The sequence below is a fragment of the Piliocolobus tephrosceles genome, chromosome 9 (assembly GCF_002776525.5).
Source record: "Piliocolobus tephrosceles isolate RC106 chromosome 9, ASM277652v3, whole genome shotgun sequence".
Classification (NCBI taxonomy): Eukaryota; Metazoa; Chordata; class Mammalia; order Primates; family Cercopithecidae; genus Piliocolobus; species Piliocolobus tephrosceles.
In genome coordinates, this window is record NC_045442.1 from 66,661,332 (window position 1) to 66,677,194 (window position 15,863).

Below are 15,863 nucleotides of genomic sequence, written 5' to 3' on the forward strand. Positions count from 1 at the left end.
AATCAAAAAAAAAAAAAAAAAAAAAAAAAAAAATCACATGTATCTGGGTAGAGTAGTAGCTAATTTTTTTTTTTTAGTAGTAGCTAATTTTTATGTTCTCCTATTATTCTAATCTAAAGCAAATACCATTTTTTTTTCTTTTTTGAGATGGTCTTGCTCTGTTGCCCAGGCTGGAGTGCAGTGGTATAATCATAGCTCACTGCATCCGCAACCTCCTGGGCTCAGGTGATCCTCAGCCTCTTGAGTAGCTGGGACTACAGGTGCATGCCACCATGCCTGGCTAATTTTTGTATTTTTTGTAGAAATAGGGTTTTGGCATGTTGCCCAGGCTGGTCTTGACCTCCTCGGCTCAAGCGATCCACCCACCTCAGCCTCCCAAAAAATTGGAATTACAGGAATGAGCCACCATGCCCAGCTGTGAATACCAATTTTTAAAATATTCCAAGAAACTCATGGTTTAGTTCTAGAAATATGAAGCAGAATAGTCAGTCATGTGGAAATTCTTATGGGATTTGCTGTCAGCCAGAGAAGGACAGAGTCAATAGGAGGAAAGGTAACAAGACCTTGGCATTTTGGAACCAGGCCCTGTCCCTGTGGTCTGGTAACATCTTTTTAGATCAGAGTGTCAGAGTTGGCAATTGGAACTGCCTGGGTCTTTGTGGTGCTGCAGGTGGGCGATGAAAATCAGCGGGCCTGGGTGAGGCTCAGGACAGGTCCTTGGAAGCTCTAGCGCCCCCGGTGACTCCTTGTATGACCTTAGCCCATGTGCTCACGCTCTCTAGAGACCCTGAACCCTCCCTGAGGCTTGGCATGGAGGATATACTGCAAGTCCAGGAGGTTCTCAGTCCAGACTTCATAGAGTAAAATGAAAACATTTTGGTCCCATATGACCTTTGACAGCAGGGCAGGGCCACCTATAACATCAGATCTACCATATTAGGTTCTATTTTCTGTTCTCTCCATCTTATTCTCTTTCTTAACTCACCAGCCCTATTCTTCCTCACCACCTCCTAGACCTTAGGCCGACTAGTGGCACCAAATGGCAGCCTCTGGCCTTGTCTACTTCTTTTTCTTGTTTTTGAGACAGAGTTTCACTCTTGTTGCCCAGGCTGGAGTGCAATGGCATGATCTCGGCTCACTGCAACCTCTGCCTCCTGGGTTCAAGTGATTCTCCTGCCTCAGCCTCCTGAGTAGCTGGGATTTCAGGCACGTGCCACAGTACCCAGCTGATTTTTGTATTTTGTGTTACCGTGCTGGTCAGTCTGGTCTCGAACTCCTAACCTCAGGTGATCCACCCACCTCAGCCTCCCAAAGTGCTGGGATTACAGGCATGTGCCACCGCACCTGGCCGGCCTTGTCTACTTCTGTAGAATGAGTAGTCAATTCTCAACCAAAATACTGTAGCTGGAACAGTGTGATTCCAACCATGGCCCCATAATGCAGCCAAACGTGCCTGTTACCTACCAACTACTTTACATGTCATATGCATGTCATCTCATTAACCCTACAGCATCCCTATGAAATATGGCATTGCCCTCCTCATCTTACAGGTGGAAAAATTGAAGCTTGAGAGAAATAAGCAACCTAATCAGTATCACACAGCTAATAAGGAGTCAAATGCAGGCCTGCCTGTCCCCAAAGTCCAGATTCTTCCTTTCCTAGAATGTCAGGGCTAGGGAAGTGCTGAGACCCGCTGGTCTACCCCCACCCCCTAATTTTATGAAAGACAAGGATAAAGTCCCAGGGAAACAATGTGTTCAAGGCTACCCAATGACGCATGACCCCATACAGGCTTTATAAGGATGTTACACTCAGTCATCTCTACATCCCTGGTACCTAGCACAGGATCTGGCGCATTGGAGATGCTTGAATAACTGTGAATGCAGGAACATAGTCATTTAATAGCTAAGCTAGAGCCCTGTCCCCCAAGGCTAGCTTACTGCCTCCCCTTCCCCTCATGCCTGGCATCCCACCTGGATGTATGCATGGTTGGTTGGGTGAAACTCCTCCCCGACAGGATTAGGACACTCGCCCTCGCAGCGATAGGCGTTGTACTGCTTGGGGTAGATGATCCAGGAGCCCCATCCGATCAGGTTGAAGTCCACCTGGAACTTGACCTTCCGACACAGTTGACTTCTGTCTGGCAAGTGATGTCGACGGTGCCTCTTGCCCCACTCCCAGGACAGCTGTCCCTCCTGGGCCCGCCAGGAGCTCTCAGCTTCCCACAGCAAGGTGGACCCACCCAGCCGTCTCTGCTCCTGCGAGAGGTTGGAGTAGAGCATAAGGAGCACATCAGTGGCAGGCGGTGTGGGGGGCCGCTGCCAGCACTCTCCAGCTACCCTGGACATCTGCTTCTCCAGGGTCCCAGGGCGCTTCAGCCACTTGGAGAGTGGCCTGGTCACCTCCAAGACCATGTTGCCCAAGGAAAAGGTGACCTGGGACAAAGTGACAGTGAACAGGTCCATCTGAAACCGCTCAAAGCAGCTGGCTGAAGCCTGCTCTGTGTCAGGCTTTGGCTGGTGGAAAATCTCAATGGCAAATGGGCCCTCCGTGGGGAGGTCCATGGGGCTGGACAGCTGCAGCCGGAGCTCCGCCCATGCCAGATCCTCTTGTTGGCTCAGGAAGGAGAAGTCAAAAGCAAAGGTCCAGTTCTGCCCGTCCACCTCCACATCTGGGTAGAAGAAAACCAGGAAGGAAGCAGGGTGAGTGAGGGTCTCCCCCAGCCTCAGTCTGTGTCACAACCACCATAGCTCTTGCTGGAGGCCTTACCTTATATAGAATTACCTTCGAATTCTTACCCCAACCCTGTGAATTGGTAAGATTTTTGAGTCCCTTTTACAGATGAGGAAAACTGAGGCTCACAGTGGTTAAAAGACCTGACCAAGGTATCATTCTTGGAAGGTGGCAGAGCCAAGAGTAAACCTGGATTTGCCCAACTGCCAAGCCCAGACTCCGAATCACTGTTCTTCCAGTCCCCCTTCCAAGATAACTTGCAAAGCCAGAGGACAGTCAGTAAAAATGTGATGAGTTGCATCTCCCCCTCCCCTCTCTCCCCTGGTACATAAAGTCTGACCAACATGGAGAAACCCCATCTCTATTAAAAATACAAAATTAGCTCAGTGTGGTGGTTTGCACCGGTAATCCCAGCTACTCGAGAGGCTGAGGCAGGAGAATCATTTGAACCCGGGAGGCAGAAGTTGCAGTGAGCCGAGACAGTGCCATTGCACTCCAGCCTGAGCAACAAGAGTGAAACTCTGTCTCAAAAAAGAACAAAAAAACAAAACAAAAAAAAAAACAAGACAAAACAGAATGGCCTGTTTTACAGACACATTGAGTTAAATGTGAATATCATGGAAAAGCTCAGAGCTCTCAGGGAGGCACAGGTAATAGAAGCCAAAGACTGGGCTGGGCTCAGTGGCTCACGCCTATAGTCCCAGCACTTTGGGAGTCCGAGGTGGGCGGATCACAAGGTCAGGAGATCAAGACTGTCCTGTGAACGGTGAAACCCCGTCTCTACTGAAAATACAAAAAATTAGCTGGGTGTGGTGGCAGGCACCTGTAGTCCCAGCTACTTGGGAGGCTGAGGAGGGAGAATGGCAGGGAGAATGGCGTGAACCCAGGAGGCGGAGCTTACAGTGAGCTGAGATTGCACCACTGCACTGCAGCCTGGGCGACAGAGCAAGACTCCATCTCAAAAAAAAAAAAGGAGCCACAGACTGGTCACCCTCTGCCCACTCCCCGGTTCCTAAGAGTTTTTGGCAACCTTACAAATAGGTTTCTAAAGGCTTTTTAGGCATGACTACCCACCTACAGGATGCTCGCCCATTCCTTTCCCAGGTCATTCACACACCTAGGGCACACAGCAATCGCATGCACCCAGAAGCTTCCAGAAGGCTGAAAGTGGGAGTTGCCCCATTACAATGCAAGGTGTATTATTTCCCAAAGAAATTCACTTTCTCTCTGACCAAAGATGCTCTATGAGACAATAGATGAATAAACTGTTAGATGCTCAGACTGGACCTACATCAGAGATCATCACCCGGAAGACACACACACCCAGCCCTGTTCCACTCACCCAAGACAACCAAACCCAAACTGGATGACAACGAGTAGGGGAGCACACTCTATTTATTCTGGTCCTGGATTGATTTTCCCTGATGTCTGGGAATAGCACAGATTTGTGGATTTTCAGGTCACTTAATAGTGATGCCAGGCGCGGTGGCTCACGCCTGTAATCCCAGCACTTTGGGAGGCCAAGGCAGGTGGATCACCTGAGGTCGGGAGTTTGAAACCAGCCTGACCAACATGGAGAAACCCCGTCTCTACTAAAAATACAAAATTAGCCGGGTGTGGTGGCACACACCTGTAATCCCAGCTACTCAGGAAGGCTGAGGCAGGAGAATTGCTTGAACCCAGGAGGTGGAGGTTGCGGTGAGCCGGGATCGCGCCGCTGAACTCCAGCCTGGGCGACATTAGCGAAACTCTGTCACAAAAAAAAAAAAAGTGATGAACTTTCTTCAAGCTCAGTTTCGTCTTCTTTGCAATGGGAATAATGCTGCACCACCCTCTCTGATTATCACAAGGACCCAGAGAAATAAAGAGGTTTGAAGGTTTATTGCTAAATAAAAGTCAGGTGTTATTCATTAGAAATAAGACAGAGCATTTGTAACTCTTTGTGAATAGACTCTGGAGGTAGTTATGATCTCTAATGTAGTTCTAGCCTGGCTGCATAACAATTTATTCATTGACTGTCTCCTAGAGGATCTTTGGTCAGAGAGGAAGTGAATTTCTCTGAGAAATCCAGCTTGTATTGTAAAGAGGCCACTCCCAATCTCAGCCTCATGGCAGCTTCTCCCACCCCCATCTCCAGCAGCTCTTTTTCACTTAATTTCCACTTCCCTCCTCATTAGCACCTATAGGAGGCAATAACCGGCCCCTGACTAGCAGCTTTCCCCAGAAGTGTGGGGAGGAGGCTAACATTACTCAGCACCCACTGCTGCCACCTGTACCTGGAGGCTTGGGGCAGTGAGTTTAAAAACACTTTATCTTGGCCAGGTGCGGTGGCTCACGCCTATAATCCCAGCACTTTGGGAGGCTGAGGCGAGTGGATCACTTGAGGTCAGGAGTTCGAGACCAGCTGATCAACATGGTGAACCCCTGTCTCTACTAAAAAAAAATACAAAATTAGCCAGGCATGGTGGTGCACGCCTGTAATTCCAGCTACTTGAGAGGCTGAGGCAGGAGAATCCCTTGAACCCAGGAAGTGGACATTGCAGTGAGCCGACATTGCGCCATTGCACTCCAGCCTGGGCAACAAAAAGCAAAAACTGTCTCAAAAAAAAAAAAAAAAAACTCTTTTAGAAGAAGGCACTCCTGCTCAGTGGTTAAGAGCAGGGGCCCCTGAGTCCCCTCGTGATGGCTCAAATTCTGTCACTTGCTGTTTGACATTGGTCAAGCTACTTTCCTTCTCTGAGCCTCAGTTTCCCTCTCTTAAAAGGGAGATGGTAAGAGTAGCCACCTCACAGAGGTGTTAGGATTAACTGAGATAATTCATGTAATGTGCTTTGCCCAGCACAACCAAAGTTCAATAAACACTGGCCATCATCAGCTGCCTCATTATTGCCCACGTCCAAGAGTTAGAAATGAAGGTGTCCAGACAGGCCACAAGGGACCTGGACAGAGGTGCAAAGTCCCCTGTGAACAGGATGGACAGTGGGCAGGGCTGGGTAGGGAAGAGACCGCTCCTTCCTGCTGAAAGAAGTCTGTGACTCCACCACCATTCCTGCCTTCTCCCATGGCTGCCAGGGTGCCCTGGGGCAGGGCTGATAGGTTCTCTGGTTCATCTTAGAATAAGAGTTCTCACATTGTGGGTGTCACTGGTGCCTGACGCAAGGTAGGACTGTTCTCAGAAAAAAACAAACACATCCAAATACAACAAATGTGATTTTAAGGTGGGTATGAGGAAGGGGTTCATGGACACCCAAAAACCCATTCATATGCTGAATGCCGACTTAGCCACACAGATGCCCCTGATGTCCTCCTGACCCACCTCCAGTTCTTTTTTTTCTTTTTTTTTTGAGAGGAGTCTCGCTCTGTGGCCAGGCTGGAGTGCAGTGGTGCAATCTCAGCTCACTGCAGCCTCCACCTCCTGGGTACAAGTGATTCTGCTGCCTCACCCTCCCGAGTAGCTGGGACTACAGGTGTGCACCACCACGCCCAGCTAATTTTTGTACTTTTAGTAGAGACGGGGTTTCATAATGTTGGGCAGGATGGTCTTGATCTCTTGACCTCATGATCCGACCACCTTGGCCTCCCAAAGTGCTGGATTATAGGTGTGAGCCACTGTGCCCGGCTCCTCCTCCCGTTCTGAAGAAGAAAGTGGCTGGGCTCACGCCCTTGGGTTCTCTTCCTGTCACGGACACCACCGTCCCCAGACAGGGCTGTGAGGCAGGGCTGTGAGGGCCTGACACTGAGTGCCCACTCTACATTTTCATAAATTATAAGGGTCGTTACCACCAGTGGCTTCCCGTGTGCCAAGTGTTTCACAAGCATCCTCTAAATCTCCTCACTGTTCCTCTCATCTCACCGTTTGCAGATGAGAAAACTGAAGGTCCAAGGCGAAGGTTAAACAGCGACAGATACAGATGTAAACCCAATTGGACTCCAACATCCCTTTCATGCAACTGCGGTGCAGCTTATTCGAAATAAACCCAAGATGGAAGAAGTGGGGCTAGGACATCCCTTCTCTTCCAGTCTCCCTCCAGGCGGGCTCTTTCCACTGCTCTTAGAAAATGAGGCCGATTCACATCGTAAATGTGCCGCATGCCGCTGTACACTCAAAAGCAGTGTTTAGGCCCGGTGCGGTGGCTCACGCTTGTAATTCCAACACTTTGAGAGGCCGAGGCAAGCGGATCACGAGGCCAGGAATTCGACACCAGCCTGGTCAGTACGGTGAAACCCTGTCTGTACTAAAAATATAAAAAAAAATAGCTGGGCGCGGTGGCGCGCGCTTGTAGTCTCAGTTACTTGGGAGGCTGAGGCAGGAGAATTGCTTGAACCTGGGAGGCGGAGGTTGCAGTGAGCCGAAATCGTGTCACTGCACCCCAGCCTGGGCTACAGAGGGAGACTCCGTCTCGAAGAAAAAACAAAAAACAGTGTTTAGCTGAAACAGAGCAGTCTCCTAATTTACAGAAGGGAAGGCAGAAAGAGAACCCAAGACGCGCCAGGGACAACAGGGAATCGGGAAGCAGGATTTGAGGCCTAGAACCCAGTTTTCCAGATGCCTGTCCATCACCGCACACATCTCGAACTTTCCAGAAGGGAGTGAACTGGAAAAGCGCTCCCTCCCTTCTTTGACCCCTCCCATCCCCGGCCGCTTTTCGGTGGAGGAGCCGAGCAATCCAGCAAATTTCTCATTACCCCGCCCCCGAGGTTGTCCCCTGGTCTGGCTGGTCCCCACATGACCCTTCCGGAGAGGGTCACTGGCTGGCTGACCCCAGACGCGGGAGCGAGGAGCCCCCGGCACCAGGTCACAAGGGGCGGGCAGGCGGCAGGTCGGATCAGATTAGCCGATGTGGATTGCGCCCCAGCCCCGGGGAGGGCCGTCTGGCCCCCCCAGGCGGAAGGAGGCGCGGGCGGCCGCGACTGCCCAGGTGGCGGGATGTGGATTGAGGTGCGGAAGGGGCTCCCTCGCCACAGCACCCACCTGCTCGCCGCGCTGGGTGCCCAGAAAGCGCTGCCAGGTCCTCGAGGGCGACACCCTCAGATCCCTGCCGTCCTTGACACCCACTCCCCTGCAACTCATGGCCCCGAACCCGGGGTTAACTGAGACACTTGACACCTCCCCGGCGCGGCTGGAGGACCCTAGGCTGCCACAGTTCGCGACTTCGGGACAGCCCATCCCCGATCTCCGGACCGTGAGCCGGAATCCCCGATGTTACCAGCTCAGCTGCCGATACTCCCGACGTCACACCCCGGGACCCCTTCACCCTCACTCGCAGAAAGAAAAAAAATTCGCCAAGACAGAACCATTTCAGTAATACCAACGACCATTTACTGTGCCGTGCCGGGTACTGCGCTGAGCGTTTCGCGCGCATTCCACAGTCTGATAGACGAGGTGCTATTTATTACACCTATCCTACAGATGCGCAGACCCAGGCGCCGGGTTAAGCAGCTTCACAAGACGGCAGTGATCAGCGCCTCCCACTCTTCTGCGCTGCACTCCGCGCAATCCCAAATCAAAACTCAGAGACTATGGTCCCCGTCGAGGACACACCCTGAACGCTAGAATCTCTACCCGACTCGGCCATGGATACGCCCCCAGCCACCGACGCTGCTCCCGGAGCCTGCTGACGCGGAGACACCGGCAGAGCCAGGCCCTGGGCTCGGGACGCCCAGGCGGCTGCATACCCGGCTTGGAGCCGCAGCCCCTAACCCAGAGCACTTCCCGAGTCCGCCGGCTGGAAGCGGCGGAGGCGCCCCGGGGTGCCCAGCGGAGCGCGGCAAGCGGCATAGCCTACCTTGTGCCTGCAGGCTGCGGATGATGTCCGCCCGCGGCAGCGGGTTGCGGTAGAGGCTCAGCATATACGCCAGAGGCGACGGCGACGAGGGTTGCCCCCGCGTACGCAGGTGCGCAGTGGCCACTGTCGCATCACCCGCCTGGAGCAGGGCCCACCAGGCGTGCAGGAGGAAGGGCAGGCAGTGGGCGTGCATGGTGGGCTGGCCAGGCCTGAAAGCAGCACCTCCAGCCCTTATATCCTGGGCCTCAGCAGCCGCCCCGCCTCCACCTTTCCTCCCTCCGGGGAAGTTTTAAGATCATATAACCCCCGTCCGGAGGGTGGGGGGCAGAGAGACCTCCTGCTGGGAGGTCCTGATCCTGGTGCGGAGGAGGCCCGCAAAGCTGGCGGAGGACCTAGGTCCAGGGACGGGATCTAGGGCTCCTGGTTTGCCCGGTCTGGACACCCTGGCACCCTGCTCCTCTAGGTACCAAAGGCCTTGATGCTGAGACAGAGCAGGCTTGTCCCGGCAGACTCCCAGGTCAGAACTGCGACTTCCTTACTGGGCCTCACCTGGGATCCCTGCCCCATCCTCTCCACTTAGGCTGCAAATGGACCGCTGGCTCCTCAAGAAGCAGGAAGAGTATGCCAAGGGATCCTCGCGGCCCTCAGGCAGACTTTGGCCCAATCTAGCCGGGGCAGCCTCCCTGGCCACTGTCTAGATGGCCTCGGGGAGCACCCTTGGCCCTACCAAATACTGAAGTGCTGTCCTGGGGAAGATAGAAGGCAGGAGGGACTAGGACGATGACTTCTTCGTCTGAAAAGGGAGTGTTCAGCAGAAGCTGGAGCCCGAAGGAGCCAACGGGATGATCCTGGTTCATCAGGCTCTTCCCTCACAGGCAGACATCACCCCAGTAATTTCAGGAGGAAAGGTGTTACCCTTGTTGCCCACATCCCCCAATCCCTGCCTGGTGTGGCAGGGCCACAGAAGACCTGGTGTCGGCTCAGGGCCACTCACTTTGATCTCTGGGCCCTGCTTTCCTTATTTGCACAAGAGTGATCCTTGTCTGGCCTCCTCCCTTCCAGGTGCAAAGTCAAGTCAGGGCTGGAATGACTTTTAAAGAAATGTAAATCCCTGCTCCAGTGTCAGGCCCCATCCGTTTTCCTTTACACCTGAGGGCTCTTTCTCTTCCCAGCTCCCCCCACCTACCTAGCCTTGACAAGCACTTAGCTGCTGGCCAACACTTACTGAACACTTACTAAGTGCCAGGCACAGAGCTAAGTGCTCTATACACCTGGCTTCTTTCACAGGATGCCTCTAGCTCAAAAGAACTGTAGCTCAGTTCCGGGCAAAAGAACCGGGCACAGTGGCTCACACCTATAATTTCAACACTTTGGGAAGCTGAGACTGGCAGATTGCCTGAGCCCAGGAGTCTCTACCCAAAAATATAAAAATTAGCCAGGCATGGTGATGTGCGCCTGTAGTCCCAGCTCCTCTGGAGGCTGAGGTGGGAGGACTGCTTGAGCCTGGGAGGCGAAGGTTGCAATAAGCCAAGATCAGGCCACTGGACTCCAGCCTGGGCAACAGAGTGAGACCCTGTCTCAAAAAACAAAACAACAACAACACAACAACAGAAGAACCATAGGCTGCAACCTGAGCAGGTGTTAGAAAATGGAGAAAGGTCCAGCAGGCTCAACTAGGAGCTCCAAGCCTTCATCCTCTGTCTTAGGGGAAGAGGCTGTACCACCTAGCTGGGGGCCTCACCTAAGATTCAGGAGACCTGGACTGTCCACCACACGAGCCCTGGACAGTCTGTTAGTTTCCTAAAGCTGGAACTGTCTTGTTCATCCTGCTGTCACACAGTATGTACCATCATCATCGTTGGAACTCAAAAAATCTGTGTTAAGTAAATCATTCAGGCCAGGTGTGGTGGTTCATGCCTGTAATCCCAACACACTGGGAGGCCAAGGCTGGAGGATAGCTTGAGGCCAGGAGTTTGAGACCAGTCTGGTCAACATAGCGAGACCCTCTTAAAAAAAAGAGAGAAATTTAAAAACAAGTAAATAATTCAGTGAGGCCAGACGCAGTGGCTCACGCCTGTAGTCCTAGCACTTTGGGAGGCCGAGGTGGGCAGATCACCTGAGTTCAGGAGTTCGAGACCAGCTTGACCAACATGGAGAAACTCTGTCTCTACTAAAAATACAAAATTAGCTGGGCGTGGTGGCACATGCCTATAATCCCAGCTACTTGGGAGGCTGAGGCAGGAATATCATTTGAACCCAGGAGATGGAGGTTGCAGTGAGCCAAGACTGTGCCATTGCACTCCAGCCTGGACAAAAGCGAAACTCCATCTCAAAAAAAAAGAAAAAAAAAAAATTCCGTGAATGGCACTATGTCTGGACTTGCCCGAAGATAAGCATCACCTTGGTGTTTGTTAAACTATTGATTCCCGCCCCCCCTTTTTTTTTTTTTTGAGATGCAGTTTCGCTCTTGTTGCCCAGGCTAGAGTAAAATGGCACAACCTTGCCTCACTGCAACCTCTGCCTCCCCAGTTCAAGCAATTCTTCTGCTTCAGCCTCACGAGTAGTTGGGATTACAGGTCCCCACCACCATGCCCGGCTAATATTTGTATTTTTAGTAGAGGTGGGGTTTTGCCATGTCGTCCACCCGCCTCAGCCTCCCAAAGTGCTGGGATTACAGGCGTGAGCCACTGCGCCTGGCCAAAGTATTGATTCTCAAGTCCAGACCCAGACCTTCGGATTTAGAATTTGGTGAGAGGGCGTGGTCATCTACATATTTCACAAGCACCCCAGTGATACTTTTTTCTTTTTTTGAGACAGTGTCTCACTCTGTCACCCAGGCTGGCATGCAGTGACATGATCTCGGTTCACTGCAGCCTCTACCTCCCGAGTTCAAGGGATTCTCCTGCCTCAGTAGCTGTAATTCCTGCCTCAGGAGCTGGGATTATAGGCACGTGCCACCACGCCTGGTTAATTTTTGTACTGTTAGTAGAGACAGGAGTTTCACCATCTTGGTCTCGAACTCCTGACCTCGAGTGATCTGCCCGCCTTGGCCTCCATAAGTGCTGGAATTACAGGCATGAGCCACCATGCCTGGCCCTCCAGTGGTTCTGATCAGCCAACTTTGGGACCCACGTGGGCTAGGGTTCTTGCTGCAGTTTGTAACCCACCTCTCTACATTGTTTCCTCATCTGCAAAACATGTCTAGAGATTACTCCTCCCATGTAGACTAAAGGAAATGAATGTAAAAATGCTTTACTGGCCGGGCACGGTGGCTCAAGCCTGTAATCCCAGCACTTTGGGAAGCCGAGACGGGCGGATCACGAGGTCAGGAGATCGAGACCATCCTGGCTAACACGGTGAAACCTTGTCTCTACTAAAAAATACAAAAAAACTAGCCGGGCAAGGTGGCGGGCGCCTGTAGTCCCAGCTACTCGGGAGGCTGAGGCAGGAGAATGGCGTAAACCCGGGAGGCCGAGCTTGCAGTGAGCTGAGATCCGGCCGCTGCAGTCCAGCCCGGGCGACAGAGTGAGACTCCATCTCAAAAAAAAAAAAAAAAAAAGTGCTTTACAAGCTCTAAAACCTGATGCCATTGTAGAGGATGATGCATGTGGGTATTATTGTGGGTGGTCCATGGTTGTCATCTGACTTCCCCAGCCTAGAGACTCAGCCTCAGCCCTCTGTATCAGACCCATCCCCAGAGGCAGAAGGCACCCTCATCCAGGTCATGCACATATAAATATAAAAATGACAGGTTGTGGTTAGTGCTGTGGGAGCCTCTGACCAGGACTCAGGTTCCAAGGATGGCAGTACAGGGAAGGCACAGACAACTAGATGGAGGTACAGGAGTCAGACTCAGTGAAACCAATTCCAGAACCCAAGTCTACCAAATCGCCATGTGGCCTAGTGTGTAGGTGGTCCCTGTTTAAACATGCTCAGCTCAGCTCAGAGCACCCTCATCCACTGAGACTGGGAAGAACAAAAACGATGGCATGCTTTCCATCCTGGACCAGAAGCTTCTTCTTCTTCTTCTTTTTTTTTTTTTTTTTTGAGATGGAGTCTGGCTCTATCACCCAGGCTGAAGAGCAGTGGCACAATCTCAGCTCACTACAACCTCTGCCTCCTGGGTTTAAGCAATTCTTATACCTCAGCCTCCAGAGTAGCTGGGATTACAGGCATGCACCACCATGCCCGGCTATTTTTTTTGTATTTTTAGTATGTTTAGTATGTTGGCCAGGCTAGTGTTGAACTCCTGACCTCAAATGATCTGCCTCAGTCTCCCAAAGTTCTGGGATTACGGGCATGGGCCAATACACCCAGCCCAGAAGCTTTTGAAATTAGGGCTAAAGCTTTATTCATCACATGTCCCTTGCACTACAGGCACTTAATGGGTGCTCACTAACTGTTTAAGGTAAAATGAATGATAACCATAGCTAACATTTATTGAGCACCTAATGCACCAGACATTCTGCTAATAATTGCATTGATTTTATCCTCATCCCCACTTCAGACATCATGAGAAAACAGAAGCTCAGATAATTTACCCAAAGCCACAAATTTACAAGTGGAAACAGCCAGTATGTGAAGGGTCAGTCTGCTTGTTGCCCAAACCCGTTGCTTCCCCATAGAAGAGGAGTGAAAATGTGCTTTGTACTAAGACTTTTAAGAAAACTCTCAAATAGTGTCTTGCCTTTCCCAGGGTCCAACAGCTGCAGACAGCTCATTTCTGATGTGTATTGGCTTAGAGCCCTGTGGAGGCCTGGAATTTCTCTCTGACCCGCAAGAGCAACTGTCTGACAAAGCTCATCCATCTCTGAACTTCCTTGGGCTCTGGCACTATCCCTGGAAGAACCTGAATCTCTGTTGCTTTTTTAGGACCGAGGATAACAGTCACCCTCACTTTTTAAAGACCTTAGTTGGTCCAGGATCTCTTTCATATAAGAAAAACCAGAAGTGCCCTTTTCCCAGGTGAGGAATGACACCTTCTCGTTTCCTCTGCCCCAGACAGACTGACCGTCAGATTCCCTGACCTGGGAGATAACCTTTGAGGCCATCCCAGCTGGCAGGAGGGTGGGGGCAAAGTCCCTTGAGATTCTCAGATGCTTTCCAGTGCTCTCCATCGAGACATTTGGGACCCTCCCTTGACATGAGCAGCAATGTGTGACATGGTTAAGTGCTTGGACCCTGAAGCTGAGCCTCAGGAGGCAGAATCTGGATGCTTCTCTGTCACTTCCTACCTAAGGATATTAGACCAGGCACTTAGCATCCTGAAGCTTCTGCTTGCTCAGCAGACAAATAATATCTACTGACAGGAATGCTATAAATAGTAAATGTGTGTGAAATGCATAGAACACGAAGTATTTAGTCATTCATTCATTCATCAAACAAACCTGCTCGTCTAGTGAGTCTCTGGCAGGCTAACTCAGAGCTAGATTCTCAGGGAATCAAGGACATGTGTTTAGTGAGCATTTCCTGTACAGCCAGGGTGACACTGGCTGCCTTTGCCTGTATATGTTGCCTACGTAAGCAATCCTGTTCACCCCTCACTGATGTTCTCTGTGTGGCAAGCCTTTCAGGGGTGGAGAAACTGAGGTACCCAGGAATTAAAGCTTAAGCTTTGTGAGAGTGGAGAGTACCTGCTTCGTCATATCCCTCTGTGCCTAGCATAGCTCCTGGCACACAGGTACCACTGAGTATTTGTTAAGTGATTGAATGAACCCTGTATTCCCAAAGCAGGGCCCCCAAGCACCCTTGCCTTTCACTTGTTCTTTCCTCCTGCTGTTTGTACTTTATCTCCCCTAGTAAACTCCTAAACTCCTACTCATCTATCAAGACAAAGTTTTAAAATCTCCTCTTCTACAAACCTGTAACTGCCCCCACAGCAATTTAGCAGAGCCTTCCTCCTCCTCCTTTTCCTCCTCCTCCTTCTTCTTCCAGAGTCTCACTCTGTCGCCAGGCTGATTTCTTCTTCTGACAGAGTCTCACTCTGTTGCCAGGCTGGAGTGCACTGGTACGATCTTGGCTCACTGCAACCTCTGCCTCCTGGGTTCAAGTACTTCTCCTGCCTTAGCCTCCCGAGTAGCTGGTATTACAAGTGAGTGCCACCAGGCCTGGCTAAAGTTTGTATTTTTAGTAGAGGTGGGGTTTCAGTATGTTGGCCAGGCTGGTCTCGAACTCTTGACCTCAGATGATCCATCCACCTCGGCCTCCCAATGTCCTGGGATTACAGGTGTGAGCCACCACACCCGGCCAGCAGAGCCCTCTTCTAAGTAAAGCATCAGGGTGGGGTGTGGTGGCTGGTGCCTGCAATCCCAGTGCTTTGGGAGGCCAAGATGGAAGGATCGATTGAGACCAGGAGTTTGAGACCAGCCTAGGCAACATGGTGAGATCCTGTCTCTACAAAAAATTTAAAAATTAGCCAGCTTGTGCCTGTAGTCCCAGCTACTTGGGAGGCTGAGATGGCAGGAGGTCAAGGCTCCAGTGAGCCATGATCACACCACTCCACTCCAGCCTGGATGACAGAGTGAGACCCTGTCTCAGAAAAAAAAAAAAAAAGGAAGAAGAAAATCAACAAACAAAGTAAAGCATCATAGAGCAGTTGTCTAAACTCTCTTCAGTGAAGGCCACCAGCCTATCAGACTGTGAGCTGCCTAGGAGCACGGGGGACCCCTGACTCCTTTCTCTCTGAGACCCCAGCCCCTGGTTTATGACTGCTCACTGTTTGCTGGAATCTGCAACCTACGTGAATGAATTCAATCTCGTAAAGGCAGGTCTAAGATAAGTCTCTTGCTTCTACCTTTAGTCTGTACCCCCAACTGTTGGTCTTGGAGGCTGATGCCCAGGCTGAGAGGTGCCACCCAGCGACTCTGCTGGGCACATGTGGCTGTCTGTGATCTCAAGCTAGAAATGAGCCTCCATCTTCCACCCTGTTTTCCAGAGCCCTCCCCTGCAAACCCCTTGGAGCCCAGAAGCACTCCAGCCCCATGCAAACACCTGCCCTTCCCCAAAGTTCAAAGCGGTTCTTTCTCTGCCCAAAATGAGTTTGCCTCCTTTTCATTCAACAAAACATTCCTATTTATCCCACAGATCCAGCCCAAGAGTCTCTTCTTCCATGAAGTTTTCCTTATATGATCTCTCTCCCCTCAGGCACTCTCCCCCTGAGACCCCTTCCTTATCCAGGCTCCGATCCCAGCCATTCTTTGTTTATGGGACAAGATCTTTGAGCCCCTGGGAGTTTCCCACCAGCAAGCCTGTTGCTGGTTTGCACTGTATTCTTTAAAGTGCTGGGCAAAGGGCCTGGTATACAGTAAATGGAGGTTGCAAACCACGCCTGCAGCTGGCCCTGGC

At 51.3% G+C, this 15,863-nt stretch overlaps 1 protein-coding gene across 2 annotated transcripts in view; it reads right to left on the minus strand.

Annotated features, from left to right (window-relative positions):
- The window catches only part of NODAL (nodal growth differentiation factor), a 16,588-nt gene extending 1,257 nt beyond the window's left edge, over positions 1 to 15,331 (minus strand). Inside the window, exons 1-2 of one of the 2 annotated variants that reach the window (XM_023204767.1) lie at positions 15,313 to 15,331; positions 1,974 to 2,671 (exon numbers count right to left, since the gene is read on the minus strand). In XM_023204767.1, coding sequence (XP_023060535.1) covers positions 1,974 to 2,564 — 591 coding nt within the window. In that variant the 5' untranslated portion in view covers positions 2,565 to 2,671; positions 15,313 to 15,331. Of the gene's footprint in view, positions 1 to 1,973; positions 2,672 to 8,519; positions 8,750 to 15,312 lie in introns of those variants that run through there. The other variant, XM_023204766.2, reaches the window with a different exon arrangement.
- Between the last annotated feature and the right edge of the window lie 532 nt (positions 15,332 to 15,863).